Raw genomic sequence first — 17,318 nt, forward strand, 5'->3', positions numbered from 1 at the left:
TTATATTACATCCCAGAGAAACCTCTCATTGCTGTGTTCGATATCTTTCTTGTTCAAACACATTCACTCGTAAAATGTGATGCTGTATCAACATTATAGTGCTGTAGTAGAATTTTTCACACTAGAATACTCAGAAATTGATCAGAGACCACAGACTCTCAACTGTGTCAATAAATCTTTCATATAAACCATCCTACATTCATCACAGAGGCAAACAGAGTTCTACACAGACTATCTAAAAATTCATAAATCAATGCACTACTGTAACCATTTTAAACCTCAAAGGGTTTTGTACAAGGTAAGAAATATCTGTTTACATTCATAATGGCATTTTCCCTCTCAGTCCAGAATAAGAAAAAAATCAATAGTGATTTTTCAATTAAGGTTAGAAACCCACATGTGGCCAATTTAAAGCAGTGAGTGTTGCATTAACTATAAACATAAAAAAACATTATAATACAACCCCCTCCCCCTAAATCAATGAACAGAACCAACAAACTGTGAATATGAGCCCATAAAAAAGCAAGTTTTTGAACAGAAAGGGGACAGGAATGTCATTTGTGATGTACCATCCATTACATTGTTTTGTCAGTTCATTTTTTATGCGGTTTACTAACACGTGTCAACATTGCATACTGAACCTCTGGGAAGCCTCTTCTTCTAAATTTAGACAATCCTCTGGCACATATATTAAGCTTTAAAGCAATGTTCATACATACTCTACTGAATTATTCAAAACAAATCTTCTTTAGCCGTATTTAACTTATTAAAACTAGGCCTAAAAAAAAAAGTTGAGTGTTTCGGGTAAATCGATCTAACCTACAAAAATGGCCCGAATCTACCATTTTTAGATGCCTGATTTTATCCGACTGTGAATTTGATCTTATTTCCAATAAAAAATACGTTTTTAAATATGAAACAAACAAACATTCTTAGGATTCAGGCAAAAAAAATAGATAAAATAAAAAAAAATCTCCACCTACCTAACCTAATTTTTTCATCAGTGTTACCCTAAACACACTATTTTTTTTTTTAGGCCCTATCGGTATATCTAATTTAGAGCTTCTTGATTACAACTGTACATGTAATGACAAAAAGCAAAAGGTATAATTGAAATAATCTTATGAGAACTGACTGCATATTCTGTAGTACATGAGCATCATCTGTTGCACACAATGAACATGATAACCTGCTTCATCTAATAGAGCATCCAGGTGAAACAACAAGCAATGTGAGGGGCACCTGTTAACTGTTTACCCCATCAACAATACTAATACAAGACATATGAATTAATACTACTTATCTTAGTACAATCTACACTTGGTTCATGATCGGATCATGATCGTAAACAAACAAATGCATATCTTGAATGGAAGTTCACTATGTGACTAATACCCTGTTACATGGACGATTGCCATATCTCTGCCGTCTACAAATCCTTAATAGTGAATGTACTAAGTTAAATTCTTTGATTAAAATTCTAATCTAGTTCTCAAAACTACATTCTTCGTATCAAAAATATCAATGTCAATTTTAAACAAAAAATAAATATGAACATACCGGTATATATATGATCAAAAGTACACATAGATCGGGGCACTTTTTTTTAAAAACTGTGCAACAGTACTATGAAGCAAGAGTTCATGTTGTAAGTGGGCGTGACAACTAACAGACTTACTAATTGGTGTAGGTACTTCCTTTTTTTCAACATGGTGTCATATCAAGGAAATAGAAACATTAAGAAAATCCCAAAGGATTTACACACACTTAAAATGTGTACTGAAAATAGAGATATATATTCAGATCTTTTCGTAACAAATCACTGGCTATAGTTGACCATTGGGTATTTCCGTCATCTCTCCTTCAAACTGAAACATTTTTTTCCTCTATTTACCAGCAAAAAAAAAAATTCTCAAAGTATGACTTCAGGCTCTGATCATAATTTAGTTGTTGATCGAATATTTCCCTAATGCTATCTGAATTCATGTACATTACTCAATTAAGCATGCGCTTATTAATCAGAAATTGAATTTTTACCATGAAAATATCACATCAAACATAATAGTGCAAAACATACCGGTAATTGCATATCACAATACCCGAGTCTGATGTGGTTTTGTCTAACAGGGTATGTCAGGCACAATCTATTGTACTGTTCACTATAAAGGTAAATGGAGGTCTTCAAAGGTATGAATTGTCCGTGTGCAAATCAATATAATGTAACATCCCTTGGCTTCTCTCCTCTATCCCTTGGGTGTTTCTGATTCTATGCACATCATTATCATTATATATACAGTACTTATATGTAATGCTCAGCTATTGGGATGTGGGTACATATCAATGTACATATCCTGCAAGAAGGATGGGGTTACAGAACTTTGTAAAGTTAACTGCAGAATAGGCTATTAAGCATCATAATGTAAGCACTAAGATATCCGTCATAGGGTCCTGATTTAAGCACAAATTTACCTAATATTGTGTCCTCCTTCCTATTAATGGGTAATGTTACTAACCTAACGTACAGAGAAAACACTCACAAACAAAATAGACTGTTGATTTAAACTTTCATTATTTAAAATTAATGCTTAAAATATTGAAACTTTTTAATAGCAATGTGAACTGTAAAGAGCAAAATTCATCTAAGAATTGCATCAATATTCTATATAGACAATATTTTGCACATGTAATGATGTTGGTTGCTATAATACAGCCACAGTATTAAACCTCACTTTAAATAATGCTTTTAACCAGTCGTTAGTAAATGCAGTATTTGGGGACACCTTTTATGGTAAATTAATGTGTCATTGGGGAATAGGGCATATCAGCATTTCAGAGTCCTTGCATGAGCAGTGAAAGATTGAGATCAATAAAGTAAAGGGCTAGTATGTGTAAATAATCTGAAAAATTGGATTGTATAATCCAAAACAATGATAAGGTTCCTTACTTCAAATGCAGAAAAAGTGCAGTACGATGTCTCGCTGCAGGTGTATTCCATTAATTGTTATATTCGACAGATGCCTATATCAAATATTTGGCGACTTGTATTCTTTTAATCAGTGAAATAATGGCACAGGTTTTGTTAAGTGAAAAAGGTGGCTTCCAATTATTCACAGCCATGGTATAGCAATTTTATAGTACTATAAGAATTCGATACAAAAGAATTAAACCTGCTGCATGACAGATGCGAGATGAGGCCATGGCCTTCATTACACGGGCGTACAATATGCTGATGTCTGATTTCAGTAAGAAAATGATTGAAAATTAATATTATGAAAACCACAAGCAATACTTCTACAGCATAAATAAAATTTCAAAACACTTTTAAAACAGACAACGTAAGAATCATTTAGATCGTGATCAGTGTGACGTGGGTTACCATTTCAATATAAACAGACCACTGCCTAATCTTTCTCAACATTAAAACACAAAAATTAGTGAAAAGAAAGCTTGTTTTCACATAACAATAGATAATACAACACAAACCTTTCAAAAACGTGTTCATTTTCATCACACCTTGCTTCCCACCATTGATGATTTGTAATCATCCCGTATTCAATTTGTAAATAGAGATTTCATTGGTTGACCTACTTATGACGTTGTATTTTGAAGATTGGCGGATTTCGAAGGGTGTTACAGCCCGCCAAAATTGGGAAGTTCGGTTTGCATAAAAACGTTTAAACGTTTAAAATGGCGTTTTGATTATCTATATAAGTATATGCAATGCAAACAGACTATACACATATAGAGACATTCAAATAATTTAATATTTGGCAGTTTAAAAAAAATATATTAAATGAATAAATTATCATGCGCGGATCTGAAAATCTTCCGGAGTGGGCGCGACAGATAATTGTGTTTGCCATGTGGTACAAGTAATTTTTTCGTAAATTTTAGCATATATTATTAATTTTAATTTTCTAAAGGGGCCTGTCCGGATCACCCCTTTCCTCTCTATATAACATAGGCGTCGGAACCGGGGGGGGGGGGCTAGGGGGGCTTAGCCCCCCCCCCCCCCCACTTTTTTTTGCAAAATTATACCTAACCATTAGAAATATAGCTCGATAGAGGGTTCAGCCCCCCCCCCCCCCACTTTTTTCGCAGGAAAGATTATTGTTCCGAAATTTACCTTTGAAGATTGAGAAGAATTGAGACCCCCCCCCCCCCCCCCACGGATTAGGAATTTCATGATTTTGAAGAAAAAAATTTGGGATAAGAAATCTTTTTTTGGAAGGATAGGTATCTCTCCCCCCCCCCCCCCCCCCCCCCCCCCACGGATTAGGAATTCCATGATTTTGGGAATTACTTATTGAGAAATATTTCTGAGGATTAGTCTAGCCCCCCCCCCCCCCCCACTTTCAATTTGCTTCCGACACCAGTGTATAGTACGCGTAAGCTGCACAGAGTCATTTTAATTAATTACAAATTTATTTACACTGACAAAATTAAACTTTTTTCTCATGAGAGAAAAAAAATCAACAACAATAGCAACAACCAGGGCCGTATATATACTATAGCTGGCAACAACTTATTACTGGAGTATGATCAACATTCGTGATAGAAAGATCGATCGAAGAGGAAGAACGACAACAAAAATCTACACATACAATACATTTTTACATTATTTTGTTATCATATTGGACCCGTGTTCAAAGTCTCGAATCTAAATGACAAAATTATAAATTCTTCATGTGTTGTCGGCCCGCCACATGTCATTATCCTGGTTTCAATCCCAGCGCCGATTGCATGGAATTTACTCAAACATTTCATTGAATTCCCAAACATTATCATCAATACAAAGTCACTTACCGCACATTAGAGAGGGATTTTCCTTATTTTGACTGACATTTCGCGGGAGGATCCCAGTGTGTCCCCCGAAAAAGCGATTTCTTACACCTTCAGGTGTGTCTTTACACTTCAGTGAACCCAGACCTTTCTGCATAACAAAGCCCAATAATGATTTTTTTTACGTAGGCCAGACATCATTAATGCGGTCACGCTTGGTTAGTGGTCCTGCAATACACATAGCAGCCCTGAGCCGAAGAGCTTATTCTGTAGAAAGATTCTTTATATGCACTTGTCTATTCATGTCATGCTATTGAAGTAAACCCCATGTAGATAATTGATCATCCACCTATGTATGTTCCATTCATGTCTGGCTTTAAGAAAATCTGTTTTATCAATGCAGCTTTACACGGATGACAGAGCAAATACAGAATACTTCTAATAATAACAGTAATTGTCCTTATTTATATACATGTATTTGTTAAAGTGTTTATTCAACATGCAGCCATGAGGCTAGATGATATCTATATAATTTTAGTAGATTTAGATAATTGTTGACCACGAAATATTACTGACAATACCATGATTTGGATACTGTATTACCACCTTTACTCAGAGTTTCCATTTTATTATTTTTATTTTATTATAGAATCTGATTCCGAAAAAAAAATCCTGAAGAATAAGAGTTTAACTTTCATTCAAGAAATGTATCTAACAGACCATGCACTGAATTTATAAAAAGTCAACATTTACACCAATTGATATAAAATGAAAATATTGTGTCAATTATACCAACTACAACACAGTAGATAAAGTATATCAGTGTTGGTGCAATGAATAAAACACAGTGCAGAAAATATTACAGTAAAATTAGACCAAACGCACTTAAAAAAAGGTGTAGATTTTGGAATGTATCCCCTGGGTAAAAAAAATCTGCATTTTATAACTCTTATGTACTGTGTGTTTCTTAGAGCCTATTCTGTGTATTACGGTTCCATTGAAATGGCCGTGTTATTATGCATGTATATATTACCATATATACATATACTCCTACATAAACGGTAAACTTTTGCATGAAAGGAAATCTTCTATCTGCGAGGCTGACAGTGTAGAGGACGAACTACACATAAAATTATTTATGTTGTATAATCAACTATATCAACGTTTCATGATTTATTTGAGAACGATCAGTACTACACGTTTTATTCTATTCTCTTTTCCCTTATGTTTATTTTTCCAACATGTAATCTTCCAAACATCAAAGAATCATTTGGAAATTTCTCGGAAAGTGTATGTCCTTTGGACCTAAAGATATTTAATTGTCATAACTAATTTCTAATTAATATATACACCATCGTTTCTGAGTAAGATTATGATGTTTACCCACAGCATAATTATTAGGCCACTTTTATTTGCTGTTTTTAAACCCACCCCTCTCCCTAAAAAAAAATTAATAAAAAACCCCACATATTCACACAAAATAACTGATTAAAACAACTACCCACCACTACCCCCATAAAAAAGATAAGGAAATCCCCTCTTTCGAATGAAAGTTTGATTTAATTCGTCCACAGAATTTCAAAATCAATTTTTTTTTCAATGTCTTAAAAACTTGGGTCGGTCGGTCTTGAAAAACTTGGGTCTTGACTCTTATACAATATATATCTCTGATTGTGAAAAACTGTTATCGATAAGTGCCAATACTTTTTGGCCCGTATACTTGCATGAATAGATTGTAAAATACTAAATAAGTAAATTGATTGATTTGAAACTAATAAAACAAATAATAAATGCACACATAGTACAAGTTGATGACCAACGCACGAATACGGGATTATTTATTCTCAGCCGGGGTTTTAAGTTTTATTGATATTCAAAATGTCTGCGCCCATGTTAACTTGACTAGATAATTTTTGAGATGGTTATTTTAAATATAAACAGGGAATTTATTTCAGCATTTTATTATGGAAAACATAAGCTTTTATATTTGGATTGTTTGTTTTATCCTGATGTCCCCAACCGTGAAGAATGCAGAGGAAAACCTAGCTTCAAAATTACGTGCAGAAAGAATGCACAGAATGAAGTACTTTGAAATATTTTTTCAATTATTCTTTTCAGTTTTATGTAACGGTACTCCATCAATATCTTCTTTCTATCACCTTTATAACAACACGTTTAGTATGTCATGAGAGAAGTAGTTAAAAACAGATAATAGACAGATGGAGAGTTTAAAACAACACAACACATTCAAAGTCTGTGAATGTTGTGTTGATTGAACAAAAATATGGTAATGAAGAGAAAACACAAGTAACAAGCACTATAGATGGATGAAAAGTAACCGAATAAAGGTTCCACCCAGTCTCCGGGTTCTATGTTTAAGATGAATGAATTGTAACCTTTATTTTTTCACTTAGATGTGGTTATGAATTGAAGACACTTTGGACAGCTGAGCTAGCACATGCACCCTTTGCAGCTGCCCCTCTAGTGACCCTTGTTGATGATGACCAAAAACTAGATATAGTGGCTGCTCCGTTCAGCGAAAGCTTCTCAGTTCTCAATTCAGAGACTGGAAAAATACTATCACAAACAGCTTGGCCAGCACTTAATCTGGATAATTCTGTGCATGCTAGTCCTATACAGGTATTATTAAAGTTTAATAATTAAAACACAATTTGTTCATTATCCAGGTTTAATCAAGGAAGTATGGAGATTTACCCCAAGTTGTACTTACAGATATTCCATTCGCAAACTTTTTAGGAAATAATTGTTTTTGTTTAGTAACGTTTTAGTGTCTAAATACAATTTCGCTTTCATATGAATGAATTACAGTGTAATTAAGGAGTTGATTAATCTATTAGACAGTTTGATATTGATTTTCTCCATGAAAAGTGCAGGATTATGAAACTTACTTTTTGGTGGTTAACATTAATTGATGAAATTTTGTATTTTTTAAAATAGTTTGATATCAATAATGATGGGCAATTAGACATCCTCTTTACAACATCTTCAGCTGAGCTAAGATTTTATACACCTGCAGGACACTTTCTACGAAATCAAACTGTACAGGTAATTTAAAACCAATATGAACGTAAAGTTTAAACGGTTTTATGAATATCTTTAAAATTTAAAGAATTTTTAGATGTCTTGTAAAATTTTCTATGAATTTAAAGAAAAAATTTGCAATTTCTATAATATCATATGATATATCTGGTTATCTATTTGATGATCTACCAGGTAATTCCTAGGGGTTTTTTGGGTATAATTTTTACCTAGCCAAAAAAAAAGCCTGGAGAAATTACATCTAATATTTGTAGTCTTTGTAATTTATGTGAAGTATTCTTAGAGAAATAACTTTATGCGATCCCTTATTGTTTTATGTAGGGTTATTGCCCTGTGCTGTTTTTAAATCCGTATGTATAGCATGCAAGGACGCTATAGTATTTTTTGTTATTAAAAACTTTGTAAATAACAAAAAATACAGATTGATTTAAAAAAGAGTTAAACATTTATCCCATTTTCACAATTTTGAAACATGGGAAAAACCCCCCAGAACATACAGTAGTCGCTGTCTCGTAAATTTTGATTTAAGTATTGAAATACATGTACATAAGTTATTGTTATTATAATTTTTTCCCAGCTGCCTCCAGCATATGTTGCATCTGATTGGTACAAATCAGACCTTGTTGTGAAGTTTGAAGATATCGAAAAATATACATCATTTTCACAAACCGAAGTATGCATTGATTTTTTACTCGTGTAACAATAATTATTAATCAATTGCCATTTCATTAGTACATGTACCAGTATGAATGTGTACATTTCTTGAGTTGTTATATTGATTGTGAATTACAACATTTATTTTTAGGATAGCAAGTATTTGCCAATTGATCCTCACATTTTGGCCACACCTATACTTGCTGATTTAAACAACGACTTTAGAGAAGAGGAACTGGTGATTCCTGTGTCTTATTTTTATGAAGAGGATGACTACAGGGTGAAGGAAAAGTTGAAAACACTGGGAGGACTGGAGTTTTCTGATATTGACAAGTACTTGGTGGCTGGTATCACAGTGCTGAATTTGACGACTGGACAAACCATTTGGAGCAAGTTATTGGACCTCACTCAGGTAATGTTAAGTTTATTGTTCTGTACAGTAGTTTTATTAGCTACTCCTTCCAGTTTCTGTACATTTACATTCTGTCACTTGGGTAGCAAGTGTATGACGATCATTAATTTTAGCAGGTCTCGGTAGCTTAGTGGTTAAAGTTTTTGCATAATATCCCAGAGGCCTTGTGTTTGACTCGATCACCACCTTTTACACATTGTATTTGGAAATTGTTTATCAAGCAAAGAACGCAGTAAATGTGGCTTTGTTTATCAACCCTTTTGTTTCAGTCATCATGATAACTAAGTGGTCCGAAGACCATGGCAAGTGAATTTTGTGGTCGGATCAATGAAAGTAAAAAATTATGAAGTCTGATGGGCTTGTAAATATTTTAGAAGTCAAACATCAAAATCAATCTATTATAAAGTCCCTGTGAACTTTTTTATGTACACATATGGATATATGGGCCAGGGGTAAAGTAAATTTTTGTGAGGACCAGTAGATTTTTACAGATCACTGATACTACTAACCTCTTAGTTTAAACAGTTTTTATGGAGACTGTAGATAGATAAACAAGTATTTGTATTAAAGATTTGTCTCATTTACAGCTGTTGGCTAAGGATGAGTGCACCAAAATGTTGGCCTGGAGTGTGAACAGTTGCCCAGGGCTGAAGGCTGAGAATAACATTTGCACTTAGTCCAACAGATCAACTGTTGCACGCAACTCATGTCTACATCTGAAATTTTTATTTGATACATGTATTCATAAAGATAACTTGCTTTAGTGCCAGATTAAGGCATAGTTCAATGGTGAATGCAGCATTTTATGCAAACAACATATGAAAATTACTTCAATGCCTCTGCCTTTAATAATTAAAAAAAAATTGTCCTTGTTCACCTATCACATGTTACACTGCTCTAATGTGTATTGATGAAAAAATGAAATGGCTGAGATTTTATGCAGACACTGACTATTTTTATCACAATAGAAAGGTAGAAACATTTAACGCCAGCAGATATAAATGTAGGGTATTTCATGATTTGAAATGATACATGTATTAATGATATTATTCAACAACTTGTGTGTTTGCTATAGAAATATACAATAGTAGGAGATAAGTCATATATCATCAGCATATTACAAATGGGCAGATCTTTGAATCAACTCCTTATTATTAAAGTTGATTGGCATTGAGATGCAAAAATTGATTACCGGTAGATGGATGAAATCCATTTCATGAGGCAAACAATCTAATTAAAATTAGATCATTCACGCTCTCGTATTTGATATGTCGCTGTGAGGTATACGTGTTTATTTGGTACATATTTTACTAAGCAATTATAACAAAATATCAAACATTTCTGATGCATCACAGCGACATATCATATACGAGAGCGTGAAGGATCTAATTTTAATTAGATTGTGAAGCAAACTGCAATAAATATCAACAATAATATACAGGCTATAAGTACAGGTAATCATATCAAATATTGTTCATTAAACATTTTAGAGTGTTCTCATAAAAGCAGTGAATATTACTTATGTACTTTTAAGGTTGATGCAACATTTCCCGCCTACAACATTTTTTCACCCACCGTAATTGACTTGGATGTTGATGGAGGTCAGCTGGAGGTCATCATGGGTACATCTGCTGGAAGTCTCTTCATATTTAACCAGGATGGCTCAGTAAGGACTGGCTGGCCAGTCAGCCAAAACACTATACATGGACAAGTAAGTTGTTTTTAGGTCAAAATTGTGTTAATTTCCTTTCTGTTTTATTCATGTGAAAGAGTTTATTTAACGCCCCTCTCTATACTGTCTGTCAGTGTAACAATTTCCAAAGTATATCTAGTCTTTTCTTGAACTAAACTGTCTTATATTTCACCCACAAAGTGCCTTTGGGTAAAGGGTGAACACTGACCTAAAACTAATATTTTAGGTCAAAGGTTAAATGATTAAACTGCAATGATTTAGAGTTAAAAATTTAAGTTAAAGCAAATTTCTCTAGAATGCTTTTATGATAAAATGCATTAACTGAACAATAGGACAAACAAATATTGGTGTTTCATGAATTACAGTACTGATGAATTCCCAGTAGGTGATAACAAATGAGATGAATGTTTGGTTTCTAATTCAAAGATCACAGCAGCTGACTTGGCTGGTGATGGAGTGGTGAAGATTATAACCATTGACACCAGCGCCAATGTGATTTGTTACAACAAGGAAGGGAGCAAACTCTGGGAGTCTGTCATCTCTGGAACCTCATCGCCCGGGAGTCGCCTGTATGATGTTGACAGGGATGGAAAAATGGATATTATTATTACTACTGATGATGGGTCAGCACTTTTTTTTTTGCAGATTGCTCTTGTAAATATATACCGGTACTTGTTATTATATATCATTAAGAAAAGTTCATAAGGATTTTTTAGACAGCTAGGGATACTGAACATGCAGTCAAGTTTTACTTACTATACTGTAAAGACAATTTACTTATCAGACATTACGATAATAGGTAAAATTGTAATGAATGATTCACATTTAGAAACAGTGATCACCAAACTGGTGTTTCGGAATCAACATTTGAATTACATGTAGCTATCACATTTAGCACTGTAACATGTAATTAAGAATTCAATCAAAACTTGCAATCAGAACTCATAAATCTTTAAAATGTTGTGATTTTCAATTAATTTCATTTTTTGTATTGATTTCTATTTTAGATTCATCTATGCCTTGAATGGAGTGAATGGCACAGTACTACCAGACTGGCCAGTGTCTGTGGGGGCAAGGATGACGGCAAATGTACTCATCACAAGGGTCTCCACCACCCACACTACCCCAGACATGGTGGGTCAACTGTTTTATAACCCTGTTATTCAAAATTTGTCTTTTCTAAATTAATTTTTTGGTATTACAATGTTATCCAAATAAATTTTAATCCCATTTGAAAACATTTTTTGAAAAAAAAAAATAGAAATAAAAATATGTGTAGGAAAAACAACTTATTTTGTAGTGATGTTTTAAAAAACTTGAATCTGATTGGCTAAAATTTTGATGTTTATTTATAATCTTAAAAAGGTTACTTTGACCTGAAATTCTTGATAGAAAAAACAATTATTTTATTATCAGGTTGTAATGGCAGATGATGGATCTATTCATCTGATATCGATGGATCTGAAATGCAAATCACAGATTCCTCTTGGAGAAACTTCATTGGTCCAGGTCTTATCACATGACCTGATCAAATGGTTTTCTGGAATGGAGCTGTTGGTTGCTACTAGTGATGGAACACTAATGTGCTTGGCAACTGGACAAGAACTAGCGGAATTTGATGATGCCAGGGATGAAACTCTTAGAAGCAACCATATGTTGTCTTTGACTTCTGAAACAAAGACTGCAAATGACTTTTCCTTTTCAGAGAAAAAGGTATTTTAAACTACATTACCATGGTAAATACAAAATCTTTCAAGGTAAATTTTTACCTGATTCAAATAATAATGAAGTCCTCAGAAACTTCATGTATTTTAGCAAATATTTCTGACCTTTTAGCAGGTACATTCATTATTATTCATATTTTTTGACAGTAATGCAATATGTACTACATGTATTTCATACACTTTATTAGCACTCAACAAATCTGTAAAGAACTATATATGATATTAGTCAAATTTGGCCCCCATAATTCGCTATTTTTAAAGTGATTCAGGTACATTAATTTGTTGTGTTATTTTATAAAAGAGTTGACATAAAATATGTTTTTCACCTATTTATGTGATTTATATGCACTCACTCTCGGTATATGACGTCAGAAGTGACGCCATTTTCATAATTCAATCAAATTCAGTCAAAAATGGACATTTTGAACAAGAACAAACTTTTTGTCACTTATAAGTACTGGAGAGATACATCTTTGGTGAAAATATTTTGTTTGTTCAAGCAGTCGCTCATTGTTTCCTTAAAGAAAAACTGCTTCAAAACAAGCGGTTTTATGCTTAAAATGCAAAAATGGCAGGAAAAGGTAAACTTTATGATGTCATATTTTTAAATTGTGGGCACTAAAATCAAAATGAAAATTTTGAAAAAACTTCAAATGTATATTTGTACAAACAAACCAAAGAATTACAGTAAAATGACAATGTTCATTTAAGGGGGCCATTTTAGGCTCAAACCATACATAATCCTTTTATGCTGAAACTTGATGTATTATTGAGAGATTATTATTGATTTATGATTTTGTTTTAGACAGGTGTTTATATCACCACCACCAACAAAATTGAAACAGAGGTCACAGGAGAAACATTTCCGGTGGAATTTGAAATCATTGACCCCTTGTACAAGCCCGGTAAATCCAAGTACTTTGTGGCTGTAAGTAATGTTATCTTTAATGGAGGGATGTGATAACAGTTAAAATTGTACCTTGATTATGATTTGATAATCTAAGCAATGTATGTAGGGTATCTGGATTTTATTAGTGTTATGTGATTAAAACAAAATTAGTGATTGACTACCCCCAAGTACTGTTACAAACACATTCACATGTGCATTAACTGGTTTAAATACCCATATTAAGTATTAAGTGGTATAATTTTCATAAAGTGTGTTCATTTTATCTGAGTTTGAACGACATGTATATTAATTGCATGATTCTTATTTTTGTTTAAATTGTATTCCTATTTCAACTCTTTTGTTAAGTGAACATCCTCTTCTTTTAGATATATTTTGGAAATAGATTGCTGATGCAAGGAGAATTTCCTGAACCAAAGACTTATAATGTACAAGTCCCTGCTGGGGAGGAGCCAAGTCAAGGTCATGTGACTGTGAGATTGACCAATCAGTATGGACAAATTTTTGAAGACAGATTTTCATTAAGGTATATCTAGATATGAACCATTACACATCATTTTAAAAACCAAAAAAAAACCAAGCTGTAAACAACATATATAATAAAAAAACTTATTCTGTTTCCAGATTTAATAAATTGATCATGGAGGATCTACAATGGCTTCTGTTAGCCCCCTTCGTTGCCATGATTATTATTCTGTTGGTTCTTCATGGGTTTCCTGCCAAAGACTTGCTACCCTACACGAACCAGTCCAAAAGTAACTGACAGGGTACAAGTTTTCCATTTCCAAGAAGATCTCCATCCTTTGATCTAGTGGTATTTGTTGCAGTGGCCAGCTTGGTGCAGTTCTTCTACTATGTGTTGACTGTGATGTATCAACTAGGAACCATGTTCAAAAGATATCTTAAACTATTTCCTATTCCAAGACTGTGTTACAATTGAATGAAGTGTGTGGATTTGACATTTCAGCTGTTTGATACTGTGTGGAGTGAATGTAGAATTGAAGTATATAGAGGCAATGAAAAAGTAAGGTTTAGATGATCTACTGGTAGGTTTTGAACCTGTGAATGTTTGTGAAGAATGTGCACACATTGTTCATGTGTATAGCTGTTATTTCATCTACATTTCATTATGCACATACATTGTGTGTACATGTACATATATATGACCTTGGTACATGAACTGTTATTTAATATATGATATGTTTGGGAATTACAGGTTGTGGAATTGATTGGTTTACATGTAATTATAAATTACATGTATATAACATTATTTAAATTGCATATAAGTACATTTATATTTGTACATAGTAACTTCAAAATTATACTGACACATGTAAACATGACATAAGCCTTTAAAAAGTTAGAACCATTTTAACAAGACCTCGGACTTTCGGTAGGAGGTAACTATTTATTTCTTGCATCAAAACAGATTAAAAGTGATGCTGGTTTTGAGTGAAATATGCATGTATTGCAAGTCTTAGCTAAAAAACCAGACAAATCTTGTTGATTTCAAAGACCCATGGCTGAATGGCCAGCTGTGAAATAAATAGGCCTAAGTCACATTGCTCTTTGACACAACTACCCAAAGTCCAAGCTCTTGTTAAAAGGGCTCTATTCATTCATTTTTCATATACTGTCCTAAATGAGATCACTGACGCAATGTTTTAATCCAACATTGTAGACATGAATAATTGTAAATAACATCAACTGATTGCCAGATAATTACGTATTTATCTGCAATAAAACATCTGATAGAGTCTATAAAATTTTGTTTGCTCAATTAATTTGTTTTGCATAATAACGAATAACTATAATGGATTTATAGTGTATATGTTGAAGTCTACATCAATGTATTTACATTCTGTATTTAAGACATAGAAATGGTAACAAATTTATATGAATTACCAGTTATACTACTTGTTGAACTTGACCTAATGCTGTACAACCAAATTGCTGTAAGAAATGATTTCTTTAATACATTCAAGTATAAACATGTGCTTATTTTCCATATCATGGTTGGTGGTTCAATTCAGACTTTTTTTTTTCATTTTTAAAACCTCCCTTTCTCTGACCTTTAGTTTATAGGGTATTTTTATAAATTTATACCCCTTTAACAAGTCAAAGGGATTATAATGTTTTCGATCCATCCACCCCATTTGACTTGAACTCGTATCAAGAAAAGGTTATTCTTAGAGGTATGTTGCTATTCTTAGAGGTATGTTGTTATGTACCAGTGTGAAAAGGATCATTCCACTAAGATCCAGTAAGACAGTGTATTTTCTTTAATTAAAAACGATCAATATTTCATAAAAGAAATAAAATTGGTGAAAATACTTTTGTTAGAAAATGTTTATTAATTGTATACACTAAAAAACCATTTGGCACTAGTACTTTGATCACATCATTTCCGGAATATATAAACGGACCCTTATCACGGTAAAATATTATGATGATCGTTTCGATAGTTGGAGTACATCAGCCACCGAGTCTACATCCATGTTGCCGAACATTCCTTGTGGAAGATCATCATATGCTGCTGGATTTCTGAACATATCTGGATGAAATGTTCGCCAGGAGTTTCGTTTATATATTTCCTGGAAACAAAAATGAAAATTTACGCGATGTTGACTCTAATGTTTCATTACATAATTCATATCTATAAAAAGAATCAAGAAAATTTTACGATACAAAGGGATGTACTTATACCTTCCATCTACAGCCCTTTTCATCGTCGTTCAAACGTTCCCGTTCCACGTTTGCTGGAAGACTGTTACATTTTATCTTCCACAATGATTCACTATTAGCCAAGGAATTCCACTTCTTGCAGACCAGGCAGACGGAAACAATGTCCTTCAATGGTAAAATCGAAAATATTCTGATCCTTAGTTCTTCTGGGAGATCCTGTATATTACGGTTTGTTCTGTCGGCTGTTTTTGGAGGCCCATTTTCTTCCATATTTTTAACAGTGTGTAATATAGTCTCGAATAGCTGGACGATTGCCCACAAAACTGAAAATAAATCTTAGTACACTTAAATGAAGGGAAATTTAAGTTTTCTTATCGCATCTGAAAATTTAGTTATGATCAAAATAAAGTCAAACATGATTTGTCGTAATATTTAGTTAAACCATTTTAAGTCCATCAATTTCGACGAAATTACGACTCGTTCTTAATCTGTCTTAATTTCAGAGAGGTATGCAAAAGGTGGTTCCAAAGGACGGATGCATTGTAAGCTACGTGCAAACTATGCTACAAGGGAAACTTTTATTCTGGAATGTATTTGTACTAATCAAGTCAGTTTTTTTTTAATCTGAGTTTGCCCATCGATGTGTGCTGAAAAGATTGTGCAACAAAGCCTTTTATTTGCAGTTTTATGCATTACATAATCTTCGCTATGCAAGGGTTTACGATCCACTCTGCCCCTGCATGTGCAACGGTTGTAGAGGGGCAGATCGTAAACCCATGGTTACCTTAGCGAAAATGGCATTGCTCCGAATCCTTGATCTTTCTCATTTGACTTGCGCGAGTCAGACGAACTCGACAGTTAAACAGCATGCAAAAATTAGACATTCGGCCTACCGGTGTATTGTAAAACGTACTTCTGACTACCATTCTATATTGGAATTATCTTGCCTTTCCTTTGCTGCATACGTACGTTTTCTGTAAGGATTTCATTTGAAGGCAACGTAGCTTACAAAATAATAAACACGAGAGCACAGATTATATGCAGCTATATTACATAAAATAATATTGTATATTTTGGTACAACAACACATAATTTTATTTAAAGCAGAAAAATATGATAACTTTAATTGCATCATGTGTGCAACAGTTAAAAAACCTATAAAAAACAAAAACATGTACATATATTTGAGGGGTCTACAGAAATACAGATAATTCTTTATTTGAGCAATGTATAGTGATTAATACCGTTACATGTTAAAAACGTTCTGCTAAAGATTACTGAAAATAATCGATAGGTGTGTGAAAGTAACGATTCATTATTTCAGTGTTTGCTTCTTACTATTAAACAACGTTGTTTGAAAACATGTAGGTTTTAATAAATATCATTAAAGTATCAATAAGG

At 33.2% G+C, this 17,318-nt stretch overlaps 2 protein-coding genes across 4 annotated transcripts in view; one reads left to right on the plus strand and one right to left on the minus strand.

The window, feature by feature from the left end:
• The window catches only part of LOC105332119 (kinesin-related protein 4), a 28,182-nt gene extending 23,222 nt beyond the window's left edge, over positions 1-4,960 (minus strand). Inside the window, exon 1 of one of the 3 annotated variants that reach the window (XM_011434563.4) lies at positions 4,807-4,960. The gene's annotated coding sequence lies outside the window, so the exon portion shown is untranslated. Of the gene's footprint in view, positions 1-2,077; positions 2,213-3,483; positions 3,604-4,806 lie in introns of those variants that run through there. The other 2 variants (XM_066088480.1, XM_066088481.1) reach the window with 2 other exon arrangements.
• A 1,683-nt stretch (positions 4,961-6,643) lies between these two features.
• On the plus strand, positions 6,644-15,560 carry LOC105332117 (uncharacterized). The gene is made up of 12 exons (XM_011434561.4): positions 6,644-6,865; positions 7,197-7,422; positions 7,741-7,848; positions 8,420-8,515; positions 8,648-8,908; positions 10,443-10,619; positions 11,028-11,224; positions 11,609-11,735; positions 12,018-12,314; positions 13,131-13,253; positions 13,601-13,758; positions 13,857-15,560. The coding sequence occupies exons 1-12, from the start codon at positions 6,747-6,749 to the stop codon at positions 13,993-13,995; spliced, it is 2,028 nt and encodes a 675-aa protein (XP_011432863.3). The 5' UTR covers positions 6,644-6,746; the 3' UTR covers positions 13,996-15,560.
• The last annotated feature ends 1,758 nt before the right edge of the window (positions 15,561-17,318 follow it).

Source organism: Magallana gigas, chromosome 6 (genome assembly GCF_963853765.1).
Source record: "Magallana gigas chromosome 6, xbMagGiga1.1, whole genome shotgun sequence".
Classification (NCBI taxonomy): Eukaryota; Metazoa; Mollusca; class Bivalvia; order Ostreida; family Ostreidae; genus Magallana; species Magallana gigas.